The 22678-nt window shown below is 39.2% G+C and overlaps 1 protein-coding gene across 1 annotated transcript in view; it reads left to right on the top strand.

The window, feature by feature from the left end:
• The first annotated feature begins 689 nt into the window (after window positions 1–689).
• Window positions 690–22678, top strand: part of atp9a (ATPase phospholipid transporting 9A) — a 30690-nt gene continuing 8701 nt past the window's right edge. Inside the window, exons 1-22 of the mRNA XM_084553749.1 lie at window positions 690–854; window positions 2856–3000; window positions 5412–5525; window positions 5726–5834; window positions 6775–6833; window positions 7716–7767; window positions 8784–8878; window positions 9999–10079; window positions 10625–10700; window positions 11096–11172; window positions 11341–11501; window positions 11604–11746; window positions 13408–13520; window positions 14239–14448; window positions 16131–16292; window positions 16806–16898; window positions 17017–17100; window positions 18032–18202; window positions 19038–19136; window positions 20657–20746; window positions 21014–21158; window positions 21921–21985. Of these exons, the coding sequence (XP_084409875.1) occupies window positions 787–854; window positions 2856–3000; window positions 5412–5525; window positions 5726–5834; window positions 6775–6833; window positions 7716–7767; window positions 8784–8878; window positions 9999–10079; window positions 10625–10700; window positions 11096–11172; window positions 11341–11501; window positions 11604–11746; window positions 13408–13520; window positions 14239–14448; window positions 16131–16292; window positions 16806–16898; window positions 17017–17100; window positions 18032–18202; window positions 19038–19136; window positions 20657–20746; window positions 21014–21158; window positions 21921–21985 (2412 nt within the window). The 5' untranslated portion in view covers window positions 690–786. The remainder of the gene's footprint in view (window positions 855–2855; window positions 3001–5411; window positions 5526–5725; window positions 5835–6774; window positions 6834–7715; window positions 7768–8783; window positions 8879–9998; window positions 10080–10624; window positions 10701–11095; window positions 11173–11340; window positions 11502–11603; window positions 11747–13407; window positions 13521–14238; window positions 14449–16130; window positions 16293–16805; window positions 16899–17016; window positions 17101–18031; window positions 18203–19037; window positions 19137–20656; window positions 20747–21013; window positions 21159–21920; window positions 21986–22678) is intronic.

Here is a 22678-nt window from a genome sequence, read left to right on the forward strand (position 1 = left end):
ATAATGTAATCATTTACTTTCTGCAACTTTTCAGCATTTGGCTCCACACAGTATTGTATATGGGAAGCACATTCTCTCCTGTGACTTCTGTTGACACCACCAGAAATAATAATTATTAGATATTGTTACATATTGAGGATTATTACTATTCACAATTGTAGCTATTATTTATATAGTAAATACCACAAATGGGAGTTGACTGTGGTATTGTAAATGTTTTTGGTTTTGTCTTATTATAGGCTGTATGTTTTCTTATGATTGTATGAGAATACACAGACTTACATTAGATTATTTTTACATTGAGTCTGGTGATGACCATCCATATCCCACAACAGCAGTCTAACCTGGGCTAAACTTAGCCACGGTAGTTATCTATAATAATGCTATAGGTAAGATGTACAATAATCCAATCCAAAAAATGTAAGGGAGAAAAGATGCATTGGTTTAAAATGCAGTTAAATATTTAAGCAAATACTTAAAAATGGGAAAGTAAGAGTGGAATTGTAAATGTAATTAGCTACCAACCAAAATTCATAAATATGAATAGTAATCGCATTTCAATATAATAAATAATAATAATGATGATTAAATTTAATAATAATTCAATTAAATGCTTAAAAACATTCATTCATGATATTATTGGATGTAGTGGTGAGTTAGCTTGTAGCTTGCTAACCTGCTGACTGTTGAACCGTCCTCTGTGAGTGACAGCTGAAGCCTCCGCCCAGAACCGCTACAGGCAGGCGGACAACCTCCAGCTTGTCGCCGCAACCAGGGGCTGCAGGAATGACCGACATTATACCCCTACAACCCGTGAGGAGACCGAAAAGACACGACAGTAAACATAGAAATGGGTAAGGACGTCATACAGCACGGAAATATTAATACGAAGCCGTTTGTTGTTGTATTTTTTTTTCTTTTTCCTCGTCGGCGTCTGTTGTCAGTGTGGCCGTTAAATTGGAGCGACATTGTCTCAGAAACTAGCTAAGCGGTGTTGTGTGTTGGGGGAGAATAAATAACGTTTAGCAGACTTATATATGCTCATAAATGTGATGTGACCACTCGTTGTGGCGTTTAAACGGCTCACGTTAGCCTGGGCTCCATGAGACATCCTTGTTCCGGGGTGCAGCTGGAGCAAGTGCATTTGACGCCCATGTCAATATTTGCTCGGCTGACTGACGAGCTCTGTCGGAGAAAGAACAGATACTGCTTAGAAATGGTGGCCCTGGCATGGAAAGAACAAATCACTTGCGGACAAAATGAGATGATTTGTACACAAACGGACAGGCCTCTTAAGTGATGTTGGGAAAAACAGGGCAGACACAGAGCTGAAATGCACCCAGAGGACTGGTCATGATATCATGGTGATGTCAGCTCCCGTAGAAAGACTCATGAGCTGCGAATGAGCTATGATAATGCACAAACATCAACATATGCACGGCTGATCAGGCTATAAATTGCAGTGGGACATATGGTCAAACACAGTAAACATCAGTTCATCCACTGCCCATGTCCAGTGTCCCACATGGTGAGGCAAACGAAGGCATGGGAGGTTTATGGTAGAATATGTGAGCACTGCACATAAGACATACAAGATGATAAATGGACACAAGACCATTTAAAAAAGACGTATACTGATCAGCCACGACATTAAACCCACGGACAGTAGTAGTAATTAACATTAACTACCGTGACAATGCAATGTTCTGCTGGGAACCTTTTGGACCTGGCATTCATGTGGATGTTACTTAGACATGTACCACCAACCTAGACCAGACCAGGCACCCCCACCCCATAGCAATGACACTCCTTGATGGCAGCAGACATCCCCAGCAGGATGCAGCCTGACTCAGACACACACACACAAAAACGGTTTAGGAACAATTTAAAAAAACATGAAGAACAGACAAGGTGTTGACCTGGCCTCTAAATTCCCTAGATCCCAAACTGATCAAGTATCTGTGGGATGATCCACAGAGGTCCCTCCCCTCAACCCACAGGACCCAAAGGCCCCCACTAACAACATTTTGGGTTCAGACACCACCGGCAGACAATATTAGGGTTGTTTTTGTACATTCAAATGTTTCATTATTGACTGACACAAAGTGTGGGTCTTAATGTCTTCAGTGAGCAATGCCGCTGTCGGTGCAGGCCAGCCCTTAACATGGGCTTTCCACAATAAAATGTTAGTCATTGTTGTAAAATGTTGTAAATGTTGTAAAATTATTTAGTGTCTTCCTGATGGCGAGGACAAAGCAAGGGAATGTTTATAACACCTTTGAACAACCCCTTAAGATTTGAACTAGTAATATAATATACTGTAGAATATGAATATGACCTTTAAACACAAAGGAGGAGAAGGTCCTCATCTATTAAACTTCTTTATAAATGTTGCTAGGCTTTGCAGACAGCTTTTGAGCAGTTAACATTGTTGGTGTTAAAATTAAAAATAGTTCAAATTAATTCATTTATTAATCTCAGTGCCATAGAGCACTTAGTTGATTGATATGAAATGTTTTGTTCCGCATAAAGTTAATGTTTGTTTTGTAAGGTATGATCTCTTCAGGCTCTTGAGTCATGGACGTTTAGCTTAGCCCTCTCTGTTCTGTGGTTTTGTGGCCGTAATAAGCAACACATTAACAACACGACGTGTCAGGAAATTAATTAAAAATGGAGCAGTTATCTTTCCAAAGTACAACGTAGGTTTCTGTGTTTTTTCTTAAAGTGAAATAAAGGACTACAGATCACTTTCATTTTTTTTTTTAATCTGACAGTCTGAATTTCAGCAAGTTTGCCCTTGAGTATGTGAGAATAAATGTGAACTTGTTTAACATTGCCCTGCCTCTTCCTCTCAGGTGCTGCCCGTGGTCGAGATGCTGTGGCATGGGTGACTTCCGTCCCCGCACCGTGTGGCTCGGCCACCCAGAAAAGAGGGAGCAGAGGTACCCCAGGAATGTCATTAACAACCAGAAGTACAACTTCTTCACCTTCCTGCCTGGGGTTAGTGTTAGTCAGAGGTCACCCCTTCACCTTCCCTCACTTTATCCCCTCCAGAATCACCACCCACTTATTTCATCCTGACAGTGATTCAGACACAGATTGTTGAAAACGTTTTCAGAGAATCATAATCATCTTCATTTTGTACTCCTCTGTGTTGGCTGCTTCTTATATGAGACATTGATGTAGTCCTCCACTGACTTATTTTAAATGAGGGATCAGGTCATCCCATTAAAGTTGCAACTAATAGCTTTTTTCAGTTCAGATTTAACCATTTTTATCAAATATGTAAAGGAAGAGTTTGCCTATAAATGACGAGTAAATAATGATAAAATGCCCTTACCCCAAAGATAATTCAGTTTAGAATATTATAAAAAGTAAAAATAACAATGAGGTAGCACCGAATGTGCATTTTTTCTCAAGCCATTAAGAGTTGTCAGTGAGCTTGTGAATCAGTAAATGGACCGATCCTTTCAGCTCTAGACCAAAGAAGTTCTTCTGCCGTCATGTTGTTCTTGTTTTTTTAATCATCTCTTTAGTTTAATCTTAGAATACTGTTTGCTTATACTCAGCCTAATCCAAAATAATGACATATTAGCATGCCTCCAGATGCTTAGACACACAGAAACTGGCATTTTTAATACTATAACTCAAGCCAGAGGGCATTTGGTGACAGATGCACCATTTAAACTGATAGATCAATCTTATATTCAGGTGAGGCTTTGTTTTCTCATTTAAATGCCAATTACCTTTTTCAGTTTGTACGTTAGCGCTATGGGAGGATGTTAAATGAAAGATCTTTAAAAGATAGGAGAGGCGTGTGAGATACTTTCAGCAACATTTAGACAAACACCTGTGTAACTTCACAGTACCCGATCTTTCCGACCACATTTATGTTGATTATAGACGTGACTGCGATGCGATGCGAATTTGGCTGGAGATTAGATGGACACTAAGCTGTGTGTTTTAGATTATTGCATTTCCTTTCCTGATTTACATATGCATTTGTTTTCTCGGCATTCACCTGTCTTAAGATCTTATTTTTGTTTATGGAGGCAGACATTGAAAGTAGCTCCAATTTGTTTGGAAAGCAAAAGACAAGAGCATGGAGTTTTTGCATTGCAAATTGCGATGCTTTTTATCTGCCGTGGTTCATGCCAAGAAGCACTTTTGTGAAGATCATATTGTGAACTTTATGTCTCTGTGAGAGGTTTCTCGTGCTCTGCTCTCCCCACTTGGCAACAGCTTTGGTAATGACGTAAAGAAGACACATGTTTTCTCTTGGTTGTAATCTCGCACTCTGGTGGTAATGAAATTGAGCAAGTCTGTTGTGTGTGTGTTAAATTTAAGAATGACACCGGTGGATGAAAAGCAACTATATGTGTTTGCACTTTCCTCTATATCTATTGGTTCATAAAAAGGATTCGTCGGCCTAACTGAAAATTGTAAAGTTTTTGGTGAGAGTGTGTGATATGTTGATATATACTGTGAAATGATTCACATTTGAGTAACTTCAGAATTACTTTTATTGTGGCAGTCATCATGTATTTCTGGGTATATAAAGCTATTGTGGACAATGATAGAATCCAATGCAGATAGTATTCGATTTACTATGTTTTCTCTGAGGAAACATGACAAAGTGTACTTTTTTTTGGGATTAATGGATACTTGAATAAAGTTTGTCCATGACATGTCATGATGCCCAAAGGGAAGTCTTCACAACAGTCAAGTTTTTATTTTTATCTTAGGAATTTTTGCTTAAAAAAATAAACTGGTGGCCAATATCATTTAATATTCTTTACCATTTAATATTCTTTTTTTCTGTTTCATGTTTTCATACAAAAAAGAAAGCAATTTTCAAGTAAACGGTAAAAAGTTACAATTTAATCTTCTGTTGATTAAGTTATTCGTGGCATTGACCAGGGTCCTTCAACTGTAATATGCATTGATGTTCAGAAACTGAGTTATATACTGTATGGTCTCCAAAATTGTCATAATAAGCCATGGAGGCCACTGATATAAAATTCATGTCCCCTACCATCAAACTACTTCTTGTTTATGTTTAACCCAAGACATTTTCATTGATGCCTGGATGACTTTTAATTTTATATATATCTATAGCCATGGAGTCCACTGATATCAAAGATACATTTTCAGTAAAAATAGACTTCTCTCTAGCAGTTTGTCTGTGCTGATATGCATATTAACTTTCCACACAGCAAATATATTACTCTATATCTGGATCCCTAAGCTTAACTTAACCCTAACGCACTCAGATGAGTGGTTAAATACCTTCAAGAAAACTCAGCCAAGTCCAGTTGTCTTTGCTTTAGCTTTGTTTGAAATATAACATCATCTAGGTGACTGAGAATCACCATCATTTTACTCTGTATGTCTTTGTTTTGTGTTCACAGGTACTGTTCAATCAATTCAAGTACTTCTTCAACTTGTACTTTTTGATTTTGGCCTGCTCTCAATTTGTCGAGGAGTTACGCTTAGGTGACCTCTACACCTACTGGGTCCCTTTGGTATGCAGCATTTCACTTTTAACTGTTAATCATTACGTTCAACTGGCTTCATTTTTTTGTCATTGTTTGTGTTCAGTGCCTCTTCAGTGCCTTTCTTTTAAGGGAGATTTCATGTATTTCTCCAAACCTCCACTGCAATAGTTTGTTTGTTATTCTCTACTCTAGAATTGGGATATTAATTGTGACATTTCACTCTCCAGGGTCTTGTTTTAATTATTACCATCATAAGAGAGGCAGTTGATGAAATAAGATGCTACCTTCGAGACAAAGAAGTGAATGCTCAGATTTACAGCAAGCTTTCAACAAGAGGTAAGAACTGAAAGCTCTGGCAACATTACCAGTGTTGATATGTGCGTTGCTTATTTCTCAGCATCAGCGTCTGTTAACTGTAGGAGGCTGGTCGTGTTAAAACTTATTGGGGCTAGGGGAAATGGTTGGTAATTCAAAGCAGAGATGTAAAAGTGTACATAAGAGGCCTTGGTATAAAGTGCTACCAGCAATAAAAAGCAGGGGACCTCTTGTGGTTTCCATCACTTTGCCCCTTTGATGTGGCAGCTTGTTTTACCCATAAACACAATGACTGGTTGCCTCCATGATAGCGACCCCTGCGCATATTTTGTGGTTTATAGAAACTTTATGGTGTCAGAACTTGCTGTAATTTTTTCTGACACAGGAAGAAGCCGGTTGTGGCTGTTTTGACTGTGTTCTGATAAATTCTATGTTTAGGACATATGATGAGATATTGGGATTAAAGTGAATAATTTCTTTATGTTGATAAATGTTTTGTCATATTTTATTAGCTCAGCTTCACTGAATTCCTGTGTTTTGTGAAGAATTGATAAAACATCATGGCATCAGTGGAGCAGAGCACCAATGTGAAGTCCCATGCATAGCAATATTAATGTGCTTTAATGTCTTACATATGCAAAGCCCAGAGGTCACGGCAGAGTTCAGGGGTCAGTGATCTCTTCCAAACAATTTTACCCGTTCATTCCACGTGGAATGAGAGAAAAGGCTCAACTCCCCCAGCATTCTTTCATATCTGCGTGGAGAATTACTTTCCCAAATTCACTGAGGTGACTGCCGAAGCATTCAGGACAAAAAGTCCATCCAAAGAATACATTAACGTTTAAACTAAAATATTTAAATGCATACCCTAGATTCGACACATTTCGTGCAGTGACACCACGCATAGCCCATCAGCTAATATACAAGCTCTTCATTAACTTTAAACTTTATTGTGTTTCAGGCACTGTGAAGGTTAAAAGCAGCGGCATTCAAGTTGGCGATCTTATAATTGTGGAAAAGGTTTGTTGGAGATAAGTTTCATCCACATCTGTGAATAGTTTTGCTTTTTAAGACTGTCAGGTTACCATTTATTGTGACAGCACATAATGAGGGGGTTGTTAATCTTCTGTGCTCCACTGGTGACTGAGGTGAAAGGAGTTAGTAAAGATTTTGTAATCTTGTGATCAATGCTCAGCGTCAGCCTGTCAAACTCGATGCATACAAAACAGAAGTGAACCTAAAATGCCTTTAATTAGATCTTAAACACAAATTCCATTAAGTGCTGCTTATTGAAAGATTTTTTTTCATCTTAAATGTATAGTTTGCAGTTTAGCATCTCAAAGTTTTTTCAGGGGAATCTCTTGTCTCACTCTCCTCGTGGTCAGCCTGAATATTCAGAGGTCTTTGTGCATGAAATATGAGAAGTGAGTTCTGTCTTCAGTTTCCAACCGAGGGCTTCTTTCTGAATTACCCATTTCAGTGCTGCTGAGGGAAAGGTCACACGTGTTGTCCTACACAGTCATCAGTGGAGATTAAATCAGTAGTGGGCATATTTAAATGAACCTGCATTTGAAGAGCCAGAGAACATCTTTATTAATATAACTAGTTAGCAGTAACCCATGCACAGTTCTGTTTTTGGAAAGCTTAACTGAATAATAAATTTGTGTAGTGAGATGGAGGGAGCAGGTCAGGCTGAGTGTAAAATCTGGCCGAGGTCCTGTTCAGGTCACGACAGGATGATTTGCTGGAGGGCTTATTATTTTGACTGACTGTCTGTTTGTAATGTGACACATGAAAAGCTAAAAGTCTTACTTTTCTGCAGCTAAAGAGCAGAGAAGAGAGAAGGAAAAGTGCAGGGTCAGGAAGTGTTGTTGATATTTTTCTTTCTGCCTTTCTTTGTAGAACCAGCGTGTTCCTGCTGACATGATCTTTTTAAGGACCTCTGAAAGAAATGGTAAACATCTGCTGGTCATTCACTCAGATATCCACAACAGGCTGTCTGGCTGACTAGCTGGGGGAAATGACTTGTTTAAAAAGGCACTGAGGAGCAGGGATTAGCCCTGAGCCAGGGCAGGAAGCCGCACAATATATAAATTCTAACTAGGCCCAATGCTAAATTATGACTCAAAGTGTTGGCTACTCAGACAATGCATTGTTCTCTCTTCACTTCCGACTAATTTTGTCTTTCAAATGAGAAGACAACAGAAAGGAAAATCAAGGGAGTCAAAAATCAAATGCAAAGAGACAACAGGATGCATGAGAGGAGGATGCCTAATCTGAATAATCAAATATGGATTAGGACGACATTTGACAGAGATCACACAAACTTGGTGCATGGCATTGCATTGTCCTTTTAAAACAACAACCCTTAAGGCACAGCACATCAAAAACCCAATACCCGGCAGCTGTTGTTTTATTTTCAGCCTCTCGAAAGACAAACGTGACTCTGTAAGTAAAGCTAGAAGCTTGTTGTTGTTGCGTCTTCCTGTTGGAGGAAGAAAAACAACAACTTTGTTTTACTGGAAATAGTGCTTGGTTATCTCTGTTCCATGTGGAGGCCATTAGGTCAATTATGAAGGACCTAGGCCAGGATTGAGAGTTTTGGGCAGGATGATGCACGCAGACCAGTGGGGGGATGGGTTTTAGTGGATGCCTCCACTTCCATTCCAACAGTAATGCTCCAACTCATTCACAGAAGTTGCTGTTTCATGTGTGACCTCAGGCTAAAATTGATTTATTGCCCTTTTTCATGTATTTTGCTTAAAGAATATAATGAGTAACCCTTGCTAATAGCATTCAGCATGTTTTGACAATACAAATGATTTGTACAGTGTATGCCATCATGAAGAGTAAATATTATGCGGTCCCTGCTTCAACTGAAAGCCTATCTATTGTTGCCTCCTAGGGGTGAATGTGGTTTAATGTGTCATCATCATCAGCAGCAGCTCTGACTTGTCCTCTCCTTCCCAGGCTCCTGCTTCCTGCGGACTGACCAGCTGGATGGAGAGACGGACTGGAAACTACGCCTCCCAGTGGCCTGCACACAGAGGCTGCCCACTGCAGCTGTGAGTGATACAACAAAGATGTAGGAAGAAATAGCGTGTTTACACCATTGTTGCAGGACAAAGATGCCATTTAACTTAAGTGTAGGGAGCCCAGGATTCAGAGAATGTCTTGATTAAAAGTTCAAAGATTCACCTTAGGCTTGTTGTTTTAGAAAACCTCTTCTGTTAAAGACAAATATTCATTATTAGACTTTGAACAGTTGTCAGTAAATATATAGAATTTTCTGTATGTAGTTCAAAGTAGTTAAATTTATTTACTTGGTTGCTTTTAACCTAAATTCTATTTTGCTGCAAGTCAAGCAGTGTGGGCCTTAAGATGAAACATTTATGAATAAATGAATAAATAAAAATCTAATAAGAACTTAATGATTTTACTGACATATCTGATGTCAGGAAGAAACCTTCCTATCAGAGGTGAATGGTATTTCTATTCTGGATACATAATAAAAGGCTATTATTTGTTGGTCCATGCTTGCTTTTCTGGAGCTGAAACAATTAGTTTAAATCATTTAAATTATTCTGCCATCTCTAATCTGAATAGTAATAATAATAAATTACCTTTTTAAATATTTGGGTTTGGGCTATTGTTAAGCACACAAGACACCTGATGCTTATTTGGCCTGTTTTTGCTATCTTCTGTCATCTTCCAGAACAAATGAACAATATTAGAAATAGAGATAGTTTCAAACCTTATCCTAACTCAACCTTGAACTTCAGCTATTCACGCACCTGCTGCTTCGGAGTCCCTGGTGGCAGAATAAACAATATATAACTGCCATATTTGTCAAACAAGTTTGGGTGTATTTATTTATTTTTTTAATGTGCCTCTGCAGTTTGCCAATTAAAGCCTCAAGCAAAGTTTCTCATTATAAAATGCAAAACCACAGAGTAAACACCACATAGGCTACATAGAATATAAATTAGTTGTATGCAAACATTTAGCACACCTGGGTAAAGTACAGTTTGTTGATTTTTGTCACCTTTTATGTCATGAACATTACAAAAAAAAAAAAAGCAAACAGTGATTATAACGTGCAAGTTTGGGCACCTTTCTGCTTCCTTCACCATGACTTGCTTGTTCTTTTCTTCTGACATAAATCATGTTGTCAATGTCTCACAGGACCTTCTCCAGATCAGATCATATGTGTATGCAGAAGAACCAAACATTGATATCCATAACTTTATTGGAACTTTCACCCGGGTAAGTGCTCACATTACTATTCAGCTGAATCCTAAGCCCCCTTTAGACTGTTTCTTAATTTCATAGCTCTTTATATATTTATATATTTATATATATCTTTATATATATATATATATATGAATATATATATATTTATATATATATATTTGCCGTGTTTCTCCAACACATTGTCAGAGTTTCAATTTTGTCACTGTTCTCCGAGTGTATTAGTTTGTTTTCTAGGTTTGAAACCTTGTAAATGGTGATCTGAAAACTGCTACATGTATGTTTGTAAAAAAGTTCTGAAACCTGAGTTTGGCCGGGGAGAATCCCTCGTTGCTTACACTCGTGCACCAAGTGTCAGATATTATGCAATGCAGCAAGAGTATTAAAGAGACCCACTGTCTATCTGAATGGAAAGAAAAAAAACATCCTTTTAATAGATATTTGAAAGTAAGAGTGTTGCACATAGAACTGTTTACAAAAACTCTATTTGACATAGGAATTATTTGACAGTTTCTGACATCACTCATTGTTCTGTGTGTTTGTTGTATCAATTGATACAGGAAGATGGAGACCCACCAGTTAATGAAAGTCTCGGCATTGAGAACACCCTGTGGGCCAGCACCGTTATTGCCTCTGGTAAATATCTGACTGGTGGGGTACCTGTAAAGGACTGCACTGAAGCATTATTCCATTCATATCTTTTAATCTGATGCTTGTCTAACCAATCAAACACTGGAAAAAAAATACTGAGGCAGACAAACATTTTGCTCATTAATAAATTGCTCAGGGGCAGCTTAAATAACTTCTCAAAAGAGAAATGAATCCACTATCCCACACTCACATGTGTTTTCCATTAAGCAATTGGAAATCTGTATCCTATATTCCGAGTGACATTCTTCATTTGAAAAAGTCTACTCATGTCAAGATTATAAGTCTGGGAAACATCTTGATGTACCATGTTTCATGTTGTACCTTTATTATATTGACCTGAGGCAGTTTTTTTTTTGGTCTTTTTCTCTCCCTCGATTCAGGCACAGTGGTGGGGGTTGTGATTTACACAGGCAAGGAGCTGCGCAGTGTCATGAACACCTCCAACCCAAGGCACAAGGTACAGTAATGTGGACCAGAGCATGAAGACTGACATTTGATCATTTAGTTACATAAAGGTGCCATTGGCTAGGATGATTGTGATAAAAATCTATCCTTATTAGAGAAGTGGTTAATGTAACATTTAATTCATCTGACTCATGATGTTTGCTTCTGTTGCTCATGAAAGGTGGGTTTATTTGACCTGGAAGTGAACTGCCTGACTAAGATCCTTTTTGCGGCCCTGTTGGTGGTGTCCTTCGTCATGGTAGCCCTCCAGCACTTTGCTGGCCGTTGGTACCTCCAGATGTTTCGCTTCCTTCTGCTCTTCTCTAACATTGTTCCCATTAGGTACGACTTGAGATTCTCTTCAATGTCATCCTGCAGCTCTGTGTTGTATTTACATGTAATGAATTGAGAAGCACTCTTTTGTTTTTGTCTTATATAACACAGTTTGCGTGTCAATCTGGATATGGGAAAAATGGTGTTCAGTTGGATGATTAAGAAAGACTCCAAGATCCCTGGAACAGTTGTGAGAGCGAGCACCATACCTGAACAGCTTGGACGCATCTCCTACCTGCTCACTGACAAGACAGGTAACATTACACACTCTTTGGCTAGTACAGTTGAGCACTAAGGGCCTGTTCAGACCTTGCGTTAAGATCCGATGTGGGCTATCCGATCACAAGTGACCAGCTTTGGGTACGTGTGATGACACCTGGCATTAACATACGTCTCCAATGCGTCTTCAGATCTGATCTCAGTTTCATGCTCAGCATAGAAATAAACTCCAACATCATCTGGGGCGTAGTACATAATTTTACCAGCTTCTGTCTTTAATGTATCTCTGTAGCTGCTCCAGAACTGAGAACAGCACCGTTTTATTTGTGTGCGTCATGACTTTGTCACACATGTTATTATTTATTGATCTCTGTCCTGACGTTAGTTAGACTTGCACAAAGCTCATATTATAACCCAAATCCTGAACTTTCCAAGCACACAGTGATCTCTGGTTATAAAGGTAAATAAAGACATTGGTGAATGACGTAATACGTAACTTAACCACACACAACTCCTCATGTATCAACATGACCACATCAATATTTAACAGAAGAAATGCACTCGTGTACTCAATTAAATAATTTAATTTGTAAATTCTTACTTATATTTGTTTATTTTTTAGTTAGTTACCATCAACAAGGACAGAATATCTTGAAAAGGTTCTCATTATTAATGAACAGACATCACTTATGGTGCTTTTTCCTTTTCAATAATTTCTAATAGTGGTTGTGTGTTTTTTTCTGAATGAATGAGGTAAAACTCCACTGACGCAGGAGCACCCTGTTGAGTATAGGCGGTCTTTAATGTGACTCAGGACGCATTGCGTTCACACTACTAAAGGAATGCAGACACATGCTGACACATACGACCCAGTCCATTTCTAAATGTGATCAGAGATCAGGTCTCTCAAATGCGATCTCAATGCAGCCTGAGGATGTTCACACCTGTCTTTTATATGATCGGATCGCCCAGATCGGATCTTAGTGCAAGGTCTGAATAGTCCCTAAAAAGAGAGGTAAGAGTGCTGAGGATTTGCCAGGGAAGTATCCTTTAAGACAGAGTTTAGTTGTTTCCCTCCCTGGAGGCGTTGCTCTGTGGTGGGGTTTCTGTTCCCTGAGACCTGCTACTTATTGGACCCTTAAATCATAATAAAACCCAAAGTCTCTCATCCATACACGCCTTTAGAGCATCACACCTCCACTGGTGCACTTCCTCAGGCATGAGGTGTTACACGTCAGATTTACAACCCTCATGCCCAATAAACTGATCAGCCATTTCCCCATTCAGAGTGCGATAAGCTGGTGGGGTCTGCAGGTCACACTAATGTATGTGCGAGGCCCCTGAAGTCTTTTTGATATACTGACAGAAAATGCTTTTAAAGTAAGTGTGGGGATACAAACGTTGTATGTTGTGACAGAAGGTTCTGGCTTCCTTTCTATTTTTTTTTCCAATCACCATATGTGACATGCTAACTCTGTTCAAGGTGATATTTTTTTATAAAACCATGCTCACATAAAGTTTACAAACACTTTTACAGAGTCTAAAGAGTCTAAACTCTAAATATAATTGAATAATTTATGCTGTTAATCTTAATGCAAATGTTTTAGATGTAACATATGCTGTACTGGAATTATAACATCATAGACATAACTGAATTAATTCAGTATTTTAATCCCTGTAATTTAATCTTTACCAGGAACTCTCACCCTGAATGAAATGGTGTTCAGACGGCTCCATCTTGGAACTGTAGCTTATGGGATGGACTCTATGGATGAAGTACAGAGCCATGTATTCAGTGCCTACACTCAGGTAATTGTAGTATTAAGTGTCTGTTGGGTAATAAACTTGTGATATTGTGAAAAGAAGTCTGAAATTCCAAAAGCCTGAGAAAGGCTGAAACAAACAAACACAAGCATTGTTTTAAGAAACATATCAGTTTGTGATTATTGTTTGGTTGAATGCTTCCTGACCTCAGATGACACTCTTTGTCCCCCTTGACACTAGAGGTTAGTGAAGCAGGAAACAGGATTAGCCGACAAACGAAGCACTGACCGGACTCCTTTAATGACGCTGCCATTAACCCCTGGAACGCACAGCCTTCTAAAAATAGCAAAGCCACAATGCAAAAGCAAATTGTTCATATTTACTCTACACATCTGGTTATATTTACAGGCCACTGTCAAAGCAATGACTGGAACTGGTTGAAACGAAGCAGCCAGTTTGTCTGCCTAAAACATAGACATCTAATTTAGTAATCTAAAAATTTTAAATGAGTTTTTTTTGAATGTGTGAGTGTTTATGAACTATTGTATATAGGATTAAAAGTTTTCATACATCTTGTTCATTTTTCACTTTTGACCCTTCGGACATTCAGGCACTCATGAAACAGATTATTAGTTCTATCGGCAACAATAGCTGCTCTTTCCTAGAAAAACCTTGACAGCAGTGAAAAAAACAATTGTTAGAACTCTTTTCAGATTTCTCTATTGCCTTGTTTTGACCACAGCACTTTTGTAATCTTCTTCAGCCCACGCATGACCTTCCAGCCTCCAGAGCTCCAGCAGCCACTAAGGTTCGTAAGACCATCAGTAGTAGAGTCCATGAGGCTGTGAAGGCCATCGCTTTGGTGCACAACGTGACGCCCGTATACGAGTCCAACAGTGTGACGGACCAGGCCGAGGCCGAGCAGCACTATGAAGACACATGCAGAGTCTACCAGGCGTCCAGCCCTGATGAGGTATGAATTTAGCTTGTGTTTGTTTGTTTTTTAAATTTATTTAATTAACTGAAACATAAAAACAGATGAATACATGTCTGTTAGCAATAGGGAGGGGTTATTCTTTATTTAGTAAGGGCCATTATTTGGAGTGTATTAAGTGTTTTCTTAAAGGGGGGGACAGTCACAAAAAATTGCATTCCACACTTATGTCCTTGATCGGTATGATTTCTTTGAACATCAGGAAGAGGGCTGCGGAATTCAACTTGATCCATTTCCTGTGGTGTAAATACGGATTTCCTTAATGTGCTCTCCAGCCCATTGCACTGACCCTCATCTAAATTTCCTTTCTGATAGCACATTTTAATAAAGCCCAGCAAGATCTGATGTATAAAAGAAGTGGATGGTACTGTTGGCAGGAAGTGGAGCTGCTTGATTATTTTAGGCCACTCTGGATAAAAACTGTTGTCTTTGAGCGGCTGAGACCTGAACGTTGCATTTTATCAGTCTTGTACGATCTAGACAGATTCATTGTGCTTTGCTACAGCTTTCAGGAAGTCTTAATTTAGATCTGGTTTTGACTGAGCACAGTGGATGCAATGTCAGTGACTGTTGAATGTATGGTCTTTGCAACTGTACTCAGAACTGACATTTTACTAATATCTACATGCAAACATTCATTAAATTTAGTTCCATGTTGCTTATACTGTATATAATAGTAATCAAAAGGTGAGTGTAATGGATTACACCCACGAGTGTTGTATCCACCTCGTCTCTTACAAAACCTGTCAGTGATGTGGTTGCTCGGAATCAAGCCTGCACGATTTGACATTATTCAGTCCAGTTGAATTTCGACAGCCAACCCACAGCTGTTATAAGATAGTGCTGCTGTGGCGGACACCAGATCCAAGAATGTCTCCACAGTGAATATTTCTAGACTGTGACTAAGCACAATCTTCATACTTCCCAACCTGGATGACAAACATTATGGTAGTCAGAGCTTTTCTGACGTTAAAGAGCTCCCGGCTAAGCATTGTCAGACTATGTGGTGCATATTTCTAAAATAAGTAATTCTGAAACCACAAAATCTGTGTTTCTAATGGTGGAATAAGGCAATCTTCCTTGTTTTCTCTCATCTGTGTTCATGTGGTTCCTCTGCTATTTCTCCTGTCAGACGACGGATGACGAAGTGGGTTTGTGATCTGGCTTCTGGTCTGGAAGTCGTTGGGAAACGTCATCTCCATTCTTTTTCTCCCCGCACGCATGTTACTGTTGTATTAATAGATGTTGTCTGTTGTCCTTCATAAAGGATTGAGCAGACACAATATTTTCAATTTAGGAATGGAAATCTTTCCAGTTTGTCAATCAATAGTCTTAAGTGCTGAAAATGCATGAGTTATCGATTAAGGCTGAATGGTCACTGTGCTCTCTGACAACCTACTCTCTCTCTCTCTCCAAAGTGGTCTTCACTGTTTTCTGTGTAGTTCAAGTAATGGAACATCATATTGACATAATGGATTTACCACAAGAATAATAAACAACCCTAGCAGTGGTCTCTTATTCTCGTTCCGTTCCTATAAAAATATTTTATTATTCTGTTAAAGCATAAAATATTATCTGTTAGATTAATATTGCAGCCTATTGATCTTTAAGTCCTGTATATTGAGTGTCACCACCAAGCCTTTACTCTGTGGTGTTGATAGGTGTCGCTGGTGCAGTGGACTGAGAGTGTTGGGCTGACTCTAGTGGGAAGAGACCAGTCCTCCATGCAGCTGCGGACCCCTACAGGCCAAATTCTGAACTTCACCATCCTTCAGATATTTCCCTTCACCTATGAGAGCAAAAGGATGGGCATTATAGTGCGCGTGAGTGTCGAGAATATTACAGATATTTTGTTACTTGTGTTTAATATTCTCTTCTGTTAGCGGTAACTGTTATTTTCTAAAACTCTCTGCTTCAAAGAACATAGATTTTTTAATTTGCCCATTGACTTAACATTAATGCAACAATCAATGTAAGGCATTGGTTGTTGCTTGAATGCTGATCCATGCTTGGCACTGCTTTTAACAAGAAAAAATAAAGAACACAGATTCCTATTAAAGTGTATTATCTGAGAAAATCATCAACTTACAACCTCTGACTAAGTCTGATGACTAACTTTACTTTTGTTGGCTGGGACATGACATAGGAAGTCTGGGATTTTTCAAACCTTTTGTGAAAAACAAAATAAGTTGTGCATAGCTAGGCAACACAAACTCATAAAATAGTGCATGTGAACCTCAGCACATGTGGACATGGACTGGAATCCTAAGAGAAGTGCTTTGAGTAATATTACTATTATTATTATTGTTATAAACACTTAATACATTGTTTTCTAGGATGAATCGACAGGAGAGATAACCTTCTACATGAAAGGTGCCGACATTGTGATGGCAGGCATCGTCCAGTATAATGACTGGCTGGAAGAGGAGGTACCTCTTGTTCACAAGACATGATGCAGACAGAATGACAGCTATTTATTCCCATTAGAAGTAACTCACAGACTGATAGTCTTTGTTGAATCCAGATGTTACTGTCTTTGTTTCATAGTGTGGAAACATGGCGAGAGAAGGTCTGAGAGTCCTTGTTGTCTCCAAGAAGTCACTGACAGAGGAACAGTATCAAGATTTTGAGGTAAGTGCCCGCTACTGAGAATAGCTCACCGCTCCCATCCTCAATAGTAGTGTTAGTTAGTTAGAGACAGTGTTGTTTGTCTTGGCTTTATGCACAAAGTTACACATTGACTGTGTTTGGCCTGTGTCTAGTCAAGCCAGTATGACTTGTAAACCACTGAAAAACCAACAGAGCAGTAGATATCTCAAATATACTGACTGACAAACAGAACAAACGCAGATTGATATTTTGTGAAGGCATGTTCAGCATTTCCAAATGTCAAAGTGTGTTCTTGGGTAATTAGACTAACCCCTCCAGTCTGTCCACCCCACGCTCCCACGCACTTATACTGCACACCAGACCCCACTCATTGTTTGAGCTGGGCTGGGCTGGGCTGTCTCCCCTGCAGTTGTTAGCCCCAGGCCCATTACTGAAGTGTATAATTGAGTGAGCAGAGCTGGTGGGCAGCATTGAGTCACCAACTGAGTCACACACAGAGTTTGTGTTCCTGTATGAGTCACACTTGGATTGTTTTTGCTTTATCTGAAATTGCTGTGGAGCTGGAGCACTAAAGATGGGCGTTAACCAATTGATTATGTCTGCTCTTTATGCACAGCTTTGTAAAACATAATAGCTTTTCGGACTGCTGAAACTTTGATATCTTTCATTGAAGTTTTAGTGCATTTTGGATGGAGTGTATACACATATGCACACAGTTTAGTGTTTGTTTAGGTTGCAAAATTTGGCTAATTTATTTACATTGTTTGAGGCATTCCTGGTGCTTTTTTATCGTTTTCTGTTGGTCATGATTTCTGCATCTGGTGGCCAGCTTTATATTTCCTTCATCTATTCCGGGATGTTTCCGTTTTTAGTCTTGCAATGATTTTTCCTGATTTATACTAAATTCATATCCTCCCACTCACGATATTCTCATCCCACTGCTGCTGTGCAGGCACGGTATGTCCAGGCCAAGCTCAGCGTCCATGACCGCTCTTTGAAGGTGGCCACAGTGATTGAGAGTCTGGAGATGGAGATGGAGTTGTTGTGTCTGACTGGGGTGGAGGACCAGCTGCAGACAGATGTCAGGCCCACCCTGGAGATCCTCCGCAATGCAGGCATAAAGGTCTGAGGATTATATTCTTGTAGCTCAAAGTAGCAACAAATTGAGAACACAAAACATAGAGAAAAGTACATAAGTTTTTCAAATCTACCCACATGAACAAACTGTATTTAATTAAGTATTCAAAGTATCCTCTGAATCTAAAACTACAACTTTATTTTTGTTTCAGTGGGATTTTAGATATCTGCCACTGAAATTTTATCATTAATGGAATTTGCTTTTTCTGCTCATAGCATTTTAAAAATGATCCGCAGTTGTGCCGTTACCTTGCAACTCTCGACAAACCACTGAACAGGCTGCCAGCTCTTTTCACAAGGGCTGTTTTGGAAAGTAGTTCCAACATAAACTTGTGTCTACGTTTTTTTTGCATACTCTATAGCAACAATGAATTTGAAGTGTTGTGTTACTACTGGAGGCAGTAATCTCCAGAAGTAAGAATAACTCAAAATAGAAATAAAAGCCCAAACTGCCAATGTTAAGAAATGCTATTTGGATAAGTCAACCATTTAAGCTGTTTGCTATAATCCAAAATGACTCTGTTAAAATCAGAGTGAGACAGAATTTGGATACTATAATCAAATCAATCTGTGTGATGACCTAGTTTGTGTTTTGTTTGAAGCACAAATATTAAAATAAAGTTAACTATTTTTGATCTTAAGATTAGTCTGCAGACTTTTGCCCCCAGACACAGCCGTTACAAGTTACTTGATTGAGTCAGTGATTAGTCTTTGATCTCTGGAGTTTAGTGGAGTGGAATTTTTCTTCAAACATCAGTGCTTGCTTATATATTCAAAAATTACTTTAATGACATGGTAATTGTTTTCTGGTTTCTGAGCAGGTTTGGATGCTGACAGGAGACAAGCTTGAAACTGCTACATGCACTGCTAAGAATGCCCATCTGATCACCCGCAACCAGGACATCCACATCTTCAGACCAGTAAGTGCAGGAAGGAGGCCAGTTTTCTACTTATGTGTGTATGAAGCTGGCAGTAGTTGCTTTTATTATGGTGCTCATCTCAGTTCATTGCAGCACTGACAGTTTGCTGACTTAATCACACCACTGGTAGCAACGCTCTGCGACCAGACCCATTAGCTAGTGGTCATACAGCTCCACACAACTACACATGCAGCCCAGGCCAGCATCTACAGCTGAATAAATCACCTCCCACCAGTGAAAGCATCCAAGCCACTGTCAAAGTGAACAAACAGGCCTTCGGGCCAACAGAGAGGGGACACCAGCTGAACCACTCCCAGAGGGAACATGCAGAGGGCTCACTTCCTAAATTGTTTTGCAGGTTTCAGCCTCTCTTGCTGCTTTGATAGTCCCCTTCTGCCTTCCCCTCTGGACCCATGCCAGAGCAGAAGGAGAGCCTGCCATATAGGAAGGTTACAACTTGCGTACAACTGCGGTTACTGGAAGAGAATAACAATGGCTGGCATGGCTTGAAAACCTCCGTCCCAGTGGACGGGGTAGTGCTGACTGGGCCTGCAACACATACATCTGGATTAGTTTCCTGGTGGCCAGCAATGGCCTGGATTGACGTATGAGTAGTCAGCGGTTGAAGGATATTCATACCAGAGCGTTGCTCTTGTTGACAGATTTACATCATGCCTTGTCAGTGCTGCATTTTTGGAGAATTTTTAATTCTATATTTGAACCTGATACAATTTTTTAGGAAGCACTGTTGATTTTTTATGCAGTGTATTTTCCTCTCAGTTTCCCTTTTCAATTTAGAATTTGGTACCACTTTAACACACATTATTAATCATTTAGAAGTACTTGAAAGAATTGGCTTACAGAACATCATAATATATTATACATGAATATATTTGTTAATAATTGTAACTTTATATATGTTATGTTATTTTTATATTTCTTAATATGATATATGTTTATATGTCGATACAGTTTTTTAAAATGTTACTTGAGTTAATGTGTTATTAAAAATAAAAATTGGCTTCGTTTCAAACGGATAAAATGTTGGATCAAAACTAACAATACATCAAACAATAATGCTCAATGCTGATCTATTACACCAACAAAAACATATGAACAATGTTTAAAGAATAGTGATGTATGTGGGTCTCCATTTAAGGTTAAGGTGATACCATGAGCTGCATCTCATGGTAACTTAAATAATAATAAGATGGATCCAAGTGACACAGATTTCACTAAAATTCATTCTCTCAGCTGATTAGGTAAAAACATTCAGTTCAATATTATGATACGTAGAAACTTATTTTGATAGTAGCATGTTTGTCAGGTATTTTGTTGCTCTGATGTCTGTGATCACTGCAGCTGGCATGAAGCAAGCTGCCATTCTTTTGTCTGATAACCATCAGAGCAACAAACAGGCAGGGGCTGAAAGATTGTGATCAATGATCATTTTTCCCTGTGAGTGCTTTTTGTGCACTTGCTTATGCGTGCATTTAAAAATGTGGTTGGCTTTGCCCTAGGTGACAACACGAGGGGAAGCCCACCTGGAGCTCAACGCTTTCAGAAGAAAACATGACTGCGCTCTGGTGATATCGGGGGACTCGCTTGAGGTAAGTGCGCCTCTGTGTGTGTCTAACCCTCATCCCACCGTCTTATCTCTCCTTATGAAACTTTGACGTGTTTTCTATGCGAAGCTTGATAATATCACTTCCACTGAAGCATCTCTGGAAGTGGTGTCTGTGGTTAGAGTCACTTTCTAAACCACAGTAGGAGTTAAACTGTAAGTTAAGTTGAGGTGCTGAAGATCCACAAGTGAAATCAGTTACTTGTGGTGGCCCAAGTTTCTCACCTGTCTGCTCTTGTTGCGTGTCTTGCAGGTCTGTCTGAAATATTACGAATACGAGTTCATGGAGCTCGCATGCCAGTGTCCCGCTGTGGTTTGCTGCCGCTGTACCCCTACTCAGAAGGCTCAGATAGTCAGGCTGTTGCAAGAGCGCACAGGCAAACTCACCTGTGCTGTAGGTGAGCAGAAACTGACACTGTGCAACAGCTTTTTCACAAGGAGATTATGTGTGAGCAGCCTTCAGTTTGGTTTGTTTTCTATTTTTTTCATTGTGGTGTTAACATTTAACACAACCTTTCCCTCATCCACATCCTCCTCAACACATATTCTGTCTCAGCCACAAACTGCCATCACTCTCTTCTGCTCATCTCACCAGCACTCCCGTATGAGTATACACGAGATGCATCAATTGAGCAAAACTCATTGAAATGTTTTAGTGCTGATGAATTAAGAATCACAATGTGATCATATCATTGGACCAATTCTTCCAAGAAACATTTATTTGTCATATTAAAAGTTTCTTATTGTATTACTGTGGAATGCAGCACACTGAATTTAACATGATCAATCTGAACATTTTATATGTGATTCTTGTGTGTGTGTTTACAGTAATCAAGCTAAAAAAAATGGTCTTCAAGAAGTACTCTAAGACCAGTTGCACTTGTTTCAGCTTTTTTGGGGGGATATTCCATGACATGAATGACTGAGAACCTCAGTCATGTTATTGGAAAGATATTTTGATTTAAATGTATTTCATATCTTTTGCCTAGGAAATTCCTAACAAATATTTATTTTTCCTTTCAACAGTTCCAATCCCCTAATCAGGCAAAATTAAGGGCGCGTCTTGTGAAACACATGCACACAATACTCTCGCTAACATTTTGTATCAGTGAGTCACTGATGTGAATCCTGACACCTCCATGGCTTTTGTTTTCTCTTAGGGGACGGAGGAAACGATGTCAGCATGATCCAGGAAGCCGACTGTGGCGTGGGAGTGGAGGGAAAAGTAAGACTCTCTCCATCTCATCGCCTCACATTGACGTGCTGCTCACAGATTTTTAACTTTGCGTTTCCTGTCAAGATCTCTCCCACATTCAGAGAGTTGTAGAGGGACGTGCACACAGATGATTCCTCTTTATAGGGATCTATTGTCTGAGTAGAGGAAACAAAGATGACAGGATGCTTTTATGCTAAAGTAAAAGTAGGAGTCTCTCATCAGCCTGCCTCTTGTACTTCTCATGGTTTTCCAGTCAAGATGATTAGTTTGATCAGACATCGTACTTCTACACATGACAAAAGTGCCATTACTTTTAGATATTCTACACACGTCACCCATGCTAATTTTGTTTAAAGGTAACAGTCAACAGTTTGTCTATGAAGTGAATGATTGTGATGAAGAGGAACACAAATTTACAAAACTGCCTGTAACCTTATACACATGGGGCGTATAATCCCATCCATCAACCTGTCAGTATCCTACTAGACACAATTGAACATTATCCAGCTGTACACACATATTTGCATATCACGCTGGGGGCAGGAGCCTTTCCTGATATGCACTGAGCAAATTTCCCTTGCCAGGAGTAAGGCATGCAGTATAGATAAAATAATAATGATCTTTTCCAATTTACCTACAAACCTGTCAGTATTTGAGGTATGGAAGGAAACCAGAGCACTCACAGGATACTCATTGAGCTGT

Source organism: Chelon labrosus (genome assembly GCF_963514085.1).
Source record: "Chelon labrosus genome assembly, chromosome: 10".
Classification (NCBI taxonomy): domain Eukaryota; kingdom Metazoa; phylum Chordata; class Actinopteri; order Mugiliformes; family Mugilidae; genus Chelon; species Chelon labrosus.